At 44.6% G+C, this 12,002-nt stretch overlaps 1 protein-coding gene across 1 annotated transcript in view; it reads right to left on the bottom strand.

The window, feature by feature from the left end:
- Positions 1-474: 474 nt before the first annotated feature.
- LOC138295402 (fucolectin-like) overlaps positions 475-12,002 on the bottom strand; it is a 143,104-nt gene continuing 131,576 nt past the window's right edge. Inside the window, exon 4 of the mRNA XM_069233670.1 lies at positions 475-930. Within this exon, the coding sequence (XP_069089771.1) occupies positions 768-930 (163 nt within the window). The 3' untranslated portion in view covers positions 475-767. The remainder of the gene's footprint in view (positions 931-12,002) is intronic.

The following is a 12,002-nucleotide window of genomic DNA, read 5'->3' as shown; positions in this document are numbered from 1 at the left end:
AAGCAGCTGGCTAAGTAAACAAAATGATCACAGGTGTATGTCGGGAAAGCACTTTTTTTGTGGAACCGCGCCCCACCCAAACATGTATGCTCGGCTCTCAGTATGTGGGCAGAGCCAAAGCCCCGTTTCTGGAGATTCTCACACAATTGTCTGGTGATAGCTGCATTGTCAAGCCAGAACACAAAAAAGTGAAGAATGTTCTGCCTTTTGGGGTCTTGCCTCCCTGCAGGTTTATCAAAGTTCAAGAAATTAAGGTCTTGAAGAACCTTTAGTCCTTGAAAGAAAATTCACACGCATCATTTTCTTTGTGATTTCATTTGCCCGGTGCTATGATGAGCTAACTAAACAAGCAATAACTTTACTGTGCTTAAAAAACCCGATTATATGTACAATTGACAGGCCTTTTCTAATGTTTTCAGGCAGTCTCCTTACAATCGATTTCCCTTCTCACCATATACCTGCATTACATGCAAATTGATTACAAGCACATATTTATTTAATTACATCATTATTATTTAATTTTAGAGAAATCTTCATTTTCTTTTTTACAGAAATGGCTTTTGTAAATATGTTTAGCATATTCTTTGACGAATGACAAATGTAAGAAAATAGTTTAATAAGATGAGATCAACTTAACAGCTACTTCTGGATCAAACATTGATTACCGGAGTTAGAATTCCAATGAATCACTGGAGAGCAAAGATACATCTTTTAATTTGACATTAACAATCTGAACGTTCAAAACTCAATGTCATTAGTTGTGTTCCTCAACCAGCATGGCCCATTACAAGGTCTCCCAAAACCTGAACTTCAGCGAATGTGAGAAATGCCGTTTTTCCTGGTATCACGACGTTCAGGTATCGGCCTTTCATTCCGTGGCACTGCAATGTCCTTGTTTCCCCGGAACCAGCATTGGCAATGACAGCACATCTAAGCAGAAAAATGAAAACACAAAGCTGAAACCATGCTGAAAATAGAAATACTATAGATTTCTCCATTTCACAACATTATTGCCAAGAGACTCCTAACAATACTGCACAAACTGGTACCACCCAGACCGGAATGGGTTTATCCAGGGAAGGAACGGGTCAGCCAACTTTAGATGCTTATCCTATGTCTTTCAAGGCATTTTATTACCCTAATCAAAACTATTTACCGTCATTTCTGAAGGAGATGATGGACTGTTTGATAGTTTCAATCCAACTGTTGTATATTGACACAACAGCCCGTGGGCACACTGACAAAACTATATTGGATTCTTGATGGTGTAGGGTGGACCAAGAGGGGGCTGTCCACCATCACCCTTGCTATTTGGCATCGGAGTAAGGGCGTGACACTGCCTGCCTTATTTAGGATGGATAGTCTGCTGGGCTTTTTTTCTCCCCATCACCACCAGGGAAAGCCTTGCGAGGGGGTCATTCGTTATTTATTTTTCGAAAACACCCTCCTACTTTTAGAGTTAGTTTTTGAAAAACAAAGGGGCATATTTAAGAGACCCTAACGCCATTCTAAAGCCACATTAGCTTATTCTTCTGCCTCAAGCATTTGCTGCGAGCAAAATACACATATGGGAAAGACGTAGGAAGGGAAAAACGAAAAAGCGTCACAAAGGGAGATAGAAGAAAGCTGCAAGAGTGAGCTGAAGGGGCAGGGAGTTGCTTTACATGGATTGAAGAGGCCTGAGATGGCTTCAGGATTACGCGCCTCAGGATTCCTTGTTCACACATTCAATTGCAGCAGCCGCGTGTGTAAGAGGAGGGCTTTGGGCACCAGCACCTTTTTATTTACAAATTAAGCACTGAATGGGACATTCAGACTGTACCATCCCCCTCTCATGCACATCTTAAAAATCTACAGAGAAGACTCTAGCCTCATGATCAATTGGGAGAATTTGGTTCTTTTCCCAGCTAGCGGCCCAACAATCAACCTGGCTAACTCTGGGAGCTGCCGTCTATGGCTTGCCTCTCATTTTGAATATTTGGGGATGTATATCTCATTAGATCTGGCATGGAGCAGCCAGGAGCTCAACATAAGTCAGAAGCTCAGCCAATTTTATACCCAAATCGAAACCTGGAGTACCAAGCGCTGCCGCATGCCAGAGGGATGCTGCGTTGCTAATACTGTCACTAGGCTAAATCACGAGTACAAGAACACTTTATTAGAAACTGTTGTTAAATTAATCTGAATTTTTAAGGAAACAACTTGTTTTTAAAATCTATGATTCTCTGTGATACTTGCACTGTATTGGTTCGTTAGTTAGTTTTATTGGACTAAAGGTAAACGTGCGATTCTCTGACCAATGAGAGTAAAGGAAGTAGTTGTAGGATATCTGACTTAGCAGGACTGCACCGAGGAGAAACGGGCCATTCACCATTAGCTTCTTGCTAGAGGCCATTCTCCCTATTTCCTTCGTGAGAGTTAAGCTATTAGCGATATTCTTTTGAACTGCTTAAAGAGACTTTGCCACTTCTGAACTTCGATGCTGAACCCTGATGCCGATGACTGAACTAATGTCCTGATGACGAAGACTACTTTTGCTATCCAATTGAGGATAGGTATAAAATTGACTTTATTGAGTTGCTATGTCTATTTGCTTTTGTTTTCAGGTACCAACCGTTATTTGACAGAGCCTTAGTTAGATGTTTTCTAAATTTGTGTGACTAAATTGTTTTGCATGAAGCTCAAACATGTGATTCTAATCTGATGTTAGTTAGGGTGTTCACTGATGAGGGTAATCTTGCTAAATAACAACTGATGTGTTTTCTTTTCTAACCTTAAATGTATGCTATATCATTGCGTAATTATTCTTGCTATTGATTTGTATTGTAACCTTAGAATGTGTAATAGCCCAAGCTTTGATTAGATTAAGATTTTTCAGTCGCTTTGGACCACCAGTATTGTTCTTATATGTGTATCAGTTGATTTTGAGATTGAGTTATATTATCTTAGCAATGTTAATATAGGGAAATAACAATACTTACTTTTACACAAAGGTTTGAGTATTCATGATCGTGAGATCATGGGGTGTATGAATTACTGGCTCCTATTGATTATTTCTAATGTTATTTGTTGTGATCATTGATTGTGGTAAGCTTTAATTGGTATTGGTGCTGGATTTATGGTAAGAAAACCTCGAAGCGAGTCAAAAGGTCCGTCGGCCTATCGCGTCTCCCTTGTAACAGACATGATAGCAGAGAGTGATGGTTTGTCCCCTTAAGAGCCCATCATAGATCCCCAGTACATGGTTTGTCTCCTTAAGAGCCCATAATAAATACCCAGTACGTGGTTTGTTTCCTAAAGAGTTTACCATATGACCCAGAGGTAGATACTAGAGTATCTGGTCCCAGAGATTGCGAGCGAGAAATAAGAGGTGTTCCCAGAGACAATAATAGGGTTTTCTAAGTTAAATGATACAATGACTTTCCCAGAATCTTCTAGTGACAGTGTGAATGTGTGAGGTAAGTAGGTTTCACTATTGCACAGCTTATCCAAATTGCAGGTGAATTGTGATGTCTGTGAGGATTAAGAGAGTTTGCGTGCGCCAAATGAAGTTGTACAAGGAGTGTGAGAGTAGGGATGTCCTCGAACTTCACATGTGTGTGGCACTTTGTGCCCAAAAATTGTCCACATGGTTATTGGTATACGGCCCCCATGTGATCTAAGTCTCTGGAGTATATTGAAAAGTGTATGAGACACTTGGTTTTTGTTGTAATTTGTCTGGTTTAATAGGTCGATCAGACGTGGTCGACAAGTCGGAGAGTGAGTCAAAGTGAGTGAAGGAAATTTTCGATTGAGATTTGGCGACTCCTATGTGCACCAGGACATACCCCTTGACGAGTTGAGAGTGAAATTTGCAGGCCGAATTTTACTTGCGAATGAGGGAAACTGAGAAAAAAAGTGTAGCTGTTAGAGCGAAACGCAGTCAGTGAAAAATCTGTAAGGTTTCTGAAGCAATCGTGTTACCCTACCTGTAGTAAACTGACAAATTGGGTGTTGTTTTTGTTGGTGCTCGCAATAAATTTTGCATTAGTTTTGTGTGAGTCTGAGTTTGGGAGGACAAGCCGCAAGACTTTGTCAGCCGCAGTTCGTGTGACATCATTGGAGCCGCACTGGGATAGGTTGGCTAGGGAGAAGGGTCGCGCACGGATTCAGCAGACGTCTGCGTAGCGTAATTGGTTGAGAAGGTGGGTGAAGAGAATTCTGGAATTAAAAGTTACTTCCTGGTTCGATTTGATTAACGAAAGTCTCAGAAATGAAAAATTTCAAAGCTTTAAAGAGTGCTTTAAGGGGAGATACATACATTACATCGAGTTTAGGGGATATTGCACTGCCAGAAGGTACACCAGCTTACATTGTATTTGAAGAACAGGCTGTCACGTCATGTCTTTGGTTGCAACAATGGTGCAAAGTAACAGAAAAGGACTGAAACTTGGTGTTTTCTGCCAAAGGAACTTTTAGTTTGAGGAACCTAGAGAATCTGAGGAGTGTACTATATGATCTAAAACCCCTTTGAGACCACCACAGTTTGAGGCATTGGCAATTTGGAAGTTAGTAGCCAGACAGCAACTGCAACAGAAATTTGAAAAGAGAATGAGAAAAGTAGAAAAGGCACTAGCGTCAGCGAGATGGGACCATGCTCAGAAATTATGGAGAGCTGAGACTTTACAGGGTATTAAAATGTTTCCAGCAATTGCGCAGGATGACGAGACAGAAGGGAGAAAAGCTACCAAGAATACAAATAGGAGCCCCCCCTGAGAGTAGGGAAAGGAGACCAAAGGAATCTAGGAGATCTTTGAAATTTGAGGAAGAGTAGACGAGGATGATGACTTTATTTTCCAGTTACTGAGAAATTGTCCTCCGCCATATACAGAGTGTAGGAAAGTACCATCTTGCCTGGCATGTTACCCCCATTTTTACTTGTGTGTCAGTTTGTTTTTGCCTGTGTCACTGGGATCCTGCTAGCCAGGACCCCAGTGCTCATAGTTTGTGGCCTATATGTATTCCCTGTGTGGTGCCTAAGTGTATCACTGAGGCTCTGCTAACCAGAACCTCAGTGTTTATGCTCTCTCTGCTTTTAAAATTGTCACTGCAGGCTAGTGACTATTTTCACCAATTCTGATTGGCACACTGGAACACCCTTATAAATCCCTAGTATATGGTACCTAGGTGCCCAGGGTATTGGGGTTCCAGGAGATCCCTATGGGCTGCAGCATTTCTTTTGCCACCCATATGGAGCTCAGACAATTCTTACACAGGACTGCCACTGCAACCTGAGTGAAATAACGTCCACGTTATTTCACAGCCATTTTACTCTGCACTTAAGTAACTTATAGGTCACCTGTATGTCTAACCCTCACTTAGTGAAGGTTAGGTGCAAAGTTACTAAGTGTGAGGGCACCCTGGCACTAGCCAAGGTGCCCCCACATTGTTCAGGGCAATTTCCCCGGACTTTGTGAGTGCGGGGACACCATTGCGGGGACACCTCAGGGGAGAAGTGTGGCTCCCTGAAGCAGAGATCTGGCTCAAGACCAGGGTTCAAGTCCCACTTCGGCAGGTCTTGGGCTCAATTCCCCTTGACCAGATAATTCTCGCCTCGGTGCCTAATCTAATTCATGGGTCCCACTCTGCAACTCTGGGCAATAGCTTGCTTAATCTCCACAACGGCCCCAACAGCGCTTGGATGCCTGGCTTCACCCTGGGGGTGCCCAAGAGTGGGCACCTCACAGGGAAAAGCCAGGAGGGGTTCCATAGCGGTATGAGTACAGCGCCTTGAGACCCTAACGGGTGAGTAGTGCGCTATACAAGTGCAAATTTACATTTTTACATTTACATTGTGAACTACATATAGGTCAATACCTATGTGTAGCTTCACAATGGCAACTCCGAACATGGCCATGTAGCATGTCTAAGATCATGGAATTGTCCCCCCACGCCAAATCTGGTATTGGGGTGCCAATCCCATGCATCCCCTGGGCTCCAGCATGGATCCCGGGTACTGCCAAACTAGCTCTCTGGGGTTTTCTCTGCAGCTACCGCTGCTGCCAACCCTCAGACAGGTTTCTGCCCTGCTGGGGAATGGGCAGCCCAGTCCCAGGAAGGCAGAACAAAGGATTTCCTCTGAGAGAGGGTGTTACACCCTCTCCCTTTGGAAATAGGTGTTAAGGGCTGGGGAGGAGTAGCCTCCCCCAGCCTCTGGAAATGCTTTGAAGGGCACAGATGGTGCCCTCCTTGCATAAGCCAGTCTACACCAGTTCAGGGATCCCCCAGCCCCTGCTCTGGTGCGATACTGGACAAAGGAAAGGGGAGTGAGCACTCCCCTGTCCATCACCACCCCAGGGGTGGTGTCCAGAGCTCGTACAGTGTGTCCCAGACCGCTGCCATCTTGAATGCAGAGTTGTGAGGACACAATGGAGACCTCTGAGTGGCCAGTACCAGCAGGTGACGTCAGAGACCCTTCCTGATAGGCTCTTACCTGGTTAGGTAGCCAATCCTCCTCTAAGGGCTATTTAGGGTCTCTCCTGTGGGTTTCTTGTCAGATAATGAATGCAAGAGCTCACCAGAGTTCCTCTGCATCTCCCTCTTCGACTTCTTCCAAGGATCGACCGCTGACTGCTTCAGGACGCCTGCAAAACCGCAACGAAGTAGCAAGACGACTACCAGCAACATTGTAGTGCCTAATCCTGCCGGCTTTCTGGACTGTTTCCTGGTGGTGCATGCTCTGAGGGCTGTCTGCCTTCACCCTGCACTGGAAGCCAAGAAGAAATCTCCTGTGGGTCGACAGAATCTTCCCCCTGCTAATGCAGGCACCAAACTTCTGCATCACAGGTCCTCTGGGTCCCCTCTCATCTTGACAAGCGTGGTCCGTGGAACACAGGAGCTGGATCCAAGTGACCCTGACAGTCCAGTGGTCCTTCTGTCCAAATTTGGTTGAGGTAAGTCCTTGCCTCCCTACGCCAGACAGTAATCCTGTGTACTGCGTGATCTGCAGCTGCTAGGGCTTCTGTGCACTTTTGCAAGGATTCCTTCATCCACAGCACAGCCCAGGTCCTCAGCACTCCGTCCTGCATTGCCCAATGCGCTGAGTTGACCATCGGCTTTGTGGAACCCTCTTTTGTTGTGTTGAGACAACCGCCGTGCTCAGATTTCTTGAATGCCTGTTCAAGTGCTTCTGTGGGTGCTGCCTGCTTCTGCTTGGGCTCTCGCTGTTGCTGAGTGCCCTCTCTGTCTCCTCCTTCAAGGGGTGACCTACTGGTCCTTCCTGGGCCCGGGCAGCACCCATTATCTTTAACCGCACTCTTGCTGCTAGCAAGGCTTGTTTGTGGTCTTTCTGCGTGGAAACAACTCTGCATCCTCCAGCACGGCATGGGACATCTTCTGACCAAAGGAGATGTTCCTGGCACCTTCCATTATTGCTGAATCTTTGGCTTCTTCCACCCAGAGGCAGCCCTTTTGCACCTTCATCCGGGGTTTAGTGGGCTCCTGCCCCCCCGGACACTTGCGTGACTCTTGGACTTGGTCCCCTTCCTTTACAGGTCCTCAGGTCCAGGAATTCGTCTTTAGTGCTTCTCAGTCAGTTGTTTCCTTTGCAGAATCCCCTATCTCGACTTTACTGTCTTTCTGGGATAGTAGGGTAACTTCACTCCTGCTTTTCAGGGTCTTGGGGTGGGGTATCTTGGACACCCTTAGTGTTTTCTTACACTCCCAGTGACCCTCTACACACTGCACTAGGCCTGGGGTCCATTCGTGGTTCGCATTCGACTTTTGGAGTATATGGTTTGTGTTGCCCCTAGGCCTATTGTCTCCTATTGCATTCTATTGTGTCCTACAGTGTTTGCACTACTTTTCTAAATGTTTACTTACCTGATTTTGGTTTGTGTGTATATTTTGTGTATTTTACTTACCTCCTAAGGGAGTATATCCTCTGAGATATTTCTGACACATTGTCAATAAAATAAATTGTATTTTTATTTGACTTAATTAAATTTATTTTTAGTAACTCTGAGTATTGTGATTCTTATGATATAGTGCTATATGATATAAGTGGTATAGTAGGAGCTTTGCATGTCTCTTAGTTCAGCCTTAGCTGCTCTGCTATAGCTACCTCTATCAGCCTAAGCTGCTAGAACACTACTAATAAGGGATAACTGGACCTGGCACAAGGTGTAAGTACCATAGGGTACCCACTATAAGCCAGGCCAGCCTCCTACACAGAGGAAGAGAACGGACCGGTCCAAGTACTAGTGTAGACCCTTCAGCACCAACACAGGTCAATGCAACAGTGAGTCCAGTGCAGGTTAATCCGCGCATGACTCGGAGCCAGATGCAGAGCAGTTTTATGGCACCTATTGCTCCGGCAACACCAGAACGGGTGTCATAGCCAAATGCCCTGAGAATTTATCCTGATGTACCACTTTTAATGCTGCAAGTGCAGCCACAAATGATACCGAAGTATGTTCCGATAACAGGGACACAGACTGAGACGTCTGTATTAATGAGTCAGAATATGGGGACTGTACACCAGCAGCCCTTGAGTACCAGATCTGGCCTAGATGCTGTATCTGTGCCAGTTATTAGTGGTCCAGCCGTACCTTTGTACAAACCTGAGAAAATCAGTGTAACTGGACAGGGAGTCCCGAGTCAGAATCTAAAGAGGGGAGGACTTAGGGCCTCATGTACAAAGCTTTTTTTCTAGTCGCAAACGGGCTGATTTGCAGAATCGGCCCGTTTGCGACTAGAAAAATGCTTTTTGGGATGTACAAAGCTCAAACTGCGATTCAGTAACTTGTTACCATATCGCAATTTGGGGTTTTGCGATTCGGTATTAGGAAGGGGCGTGTTCAGGGCGTCGCTTCCTAATACTGAATCTAAATGGTATGTATGATTGTTTTGTGACCGTGAATGGGGTCGCAAAACAATCGCAGTTAGCACCAATTTCAAATTGGTGCTAAGCCCTTCGCAAAGGGGAAGGGGTCCCTAAGGGACTCCTTCCCCTTTGTGAATGCATGCAAAAACATTCTTGAAGAGCAGGCAGTGGTCCCACTGACCGCTGCCTACTCTTTACAAAATGAAAATGAAACTTTTCTTTTCTTTCTTTTTAAACGCAGCCTGTTTTCCTTTAAGGAAAACAGGCTGCATTAAAAAAAAAACATTGCTTTATTTAAAAGCAATCACAGACATAATGGTCTGCTGACACCAGCAGGCCACCATCCCTGTGATTTTTGCGATTCCCTTTGGGTCGCAAATTGCGACCTGCCTAATTTACAATTAATGAGGCAGGTGTATTTGCGACCCACCGGAAATTGCAAAAGAAACCCAGTGGAGTTTCTTATATTTGGATTTGTGATTCCCTAATTGCGATTAGCATTGAATCGCAATTAGGAAATCGTAAATCCAAATATTTGCACATGAGGCCCTAAACGAGAATGTCCAAATAGTCTCTCCTGTGGGACAAACTTTTGATGGGTCTAGATCATTGTTAGACCACAGTCCGTTCGGAGTTTCTCCGGATACTGTTATAGGGTTGAATGTCAGTCGGAGTCTGAAGGTATTGACGTCGCAACCCTTGAGTACATTGGTACAACAGGTGCCCCAAAACCAGACTAGTAATGTTTCGCTGGAAGGTTTGACTGCCCGGCAATTGACTGAATGGTTAGACAAGCTGAGTACCTCACACTGTTCCCCTAGGGAAGAGGAGTGTCTGAACTACACGAGACTAGGGATGGAAGCGGGTGAGCTCGTTGAAGGAACTTTGAGTGTGAAGAGATTAGAGTTTTACACAGGAGCAGAGCTGAGATATTTGTGCCAGAAAATTACGAGGGAAGTGAGCATTGTGCATCAGACGTCAGCAGACCTAGCGGAGAAGTACGACATTGAGATAGAAAAGACAAAACATTTGAAGAGAAGTTACAGATTGGACTTTGACGCAAAGGACTTTGCTCACATGAGATCTGCAGGAATGAGGGCACACATTAAAGAGTTGCTCCAAAATGTCCAGGTATGGAGAGCCTTAGACAAGTGGTAAGGCAGATGGGCAAAGAAAAGAGACAAAAGAAAAAGGTATTCCGTAGAACTGACTGCAAATGTGCAACAGAGTAAGGACCCAGTAAAAATGCTACCAATGAGAGAGATTCCAGGCGGGATATTGCCCATGTCCCTTGGAGCACAAGTGACATTCTGTCATTTACAAATGATTTCCCCAGGTCGAGAGAGAAGCCAGTAGAATGGTTCCAGCAAACAGACAGATTTGTGAAGCTTTCAAAGTGTCTGTGGGAGGATTTGAACACACTATTAGAGATAGTAGTCCCAGTTGACCTGTGGACGGAGTGTGAGAGGAGTATTGACTGGCTGACAAAGGAGCCAGAGAGAGATCCGGCCACAGTCTCCTGAAGTAATGAAGTACTATTACAAGGCAATTGAATTTTTGAAAACAAGACTTTCACCTAAAAATATTGATTGGCAGTGAATAGACAGGACAGCTCAGGAAGCCAAAGAGTCCATACATGGGTATTATGAGAGATTGTTGCAGGCTTTTAAGCATTACAGTAGTACAGAAACGATAAAGCCGAAAGACATGATTCATTTTGTGTTCAGGTTTGTGGAAGGATTGAGACCTGAAATTAGCCAGATGATTAAGAACTATTTGATTGGCTGCCAGGCAAAGCCGATTGATGAAGTGTTGCAGCATGGAAAGTATTGTAGTGACGAGATCAACTTGAAGCAAAGGAAATTGAAGGAAAAGGCAATGGTGATGCAAATTAAAGCAGCGCAGACAGGGATGCAGGGACATTTTTCACAACAACAGCAGCAGCAGGGAAATGTGTTTTTTCAAAATCAGATGCGAGGCAGAGGTCGCGGAGGAATGGGTAACGGAAATCGTAGTCCCGATCTGAATACTGTAGTGGTTCAGAATGATGTGCAAGGAATGAAGATATTGTTGCCTTGTCACGCTTGTGGAGCGGTCGGTCACTGGAAGCGAGAGTGTCCGATGATGGTGCAGGAAGGTGCTGTTCAGCAAACAAATGACATCAGCTCATTTCAAAATGTGAGAGGGCCAAAATTGAGAGCTAATCAATTGCAAAAATTTCCAGCCCATGCAACAAGTACAAATGCCACGTGTACCATTGACACAGTTGCAGGCGATACAACAGCAGGTTCAAATGGTACCTAGACAGCAAATGCTAATACCTCAAGTCCCAATGGAATAGCAGCAAGCGATGCTTCCTCACCAGGTCACAGGTCAGAAGGGTAACCAGAGTAAAAATAGAGTTCACCAATTCCCGTTACACAGTGAGATTGGAATAAACGATGATTGGGTGAATGAGAGTTCAGATGAGGGAGAATGCGTGCCCGCAGCTTCGTTAGGGGAAAAGCAATGGGTCACTGAGTTTCATTTTTGGTTGACACAGGAGCTACATGCTCCACAGTAAGAACTGCAGAGGTTCCAAACTTGCCCCTTTCAGGAAAAACAGTCCAGATTGTGGGAGTAGCGAATCAGAATCTGACCAATCCCATAACAGAACCAGTAAGAGTCAAAATTGGCAACTTTAAAGGATTGCATAAATTTGTAGTCTGTGATTCAAGTCTGGTATCCCTACTGGGAAGAGACTTGCTGTGTAAAACCAGGTGCTTGATTACTTGCTCAAATGATGGAATCGAGATACAGACGAATAGTGATGATGAGGATGATCCAGCTCCAGAAACTGTGAGACAATAAATGAAGAATACCCCCTGATTTATTTATTTCCAGTGTTCTCAGTGAAGGAGCTTCCTACTGACTTGCAGAAAATGTTCAAAGAGAAGGTGTGGGATCTGACAGGAAAAGAGATAGGTCTGATAAAGGGAGTTGAGCCAGTTAAGGTTCCTGTAAAACCGAATGCAGTTTTCCCCCAGATTCCCCAGTATAACATGCCACAGGATGTCCTTACGGAGGTAACTTACATATTTTCAGAATTTGTAAGCCAAGGGGTTTTGAAAGAAGTGTTAAGCAGCCCGTATAACTCACC

This window comes from Pleurodeles waltl, chromosome 5 (genome assembly GCF_031143425.1).
Source record: "Pleurodeles waltl isolate 20211129_DDA chromosome 5, aPleWal1.hap1.20221129, whole genome shotgun sequence".
NCBI classification, from domain to species: Eukaryota; Metazoa; Chordata; class Amphibia; order Caudata; family Salamandridae; genus Pleurodeles; species Pleurodeles waltl.
Note: the sequence above shows the minus strand (reverse complement) of the source record. Positions and strands in the feature narration are given on the sequence as shown.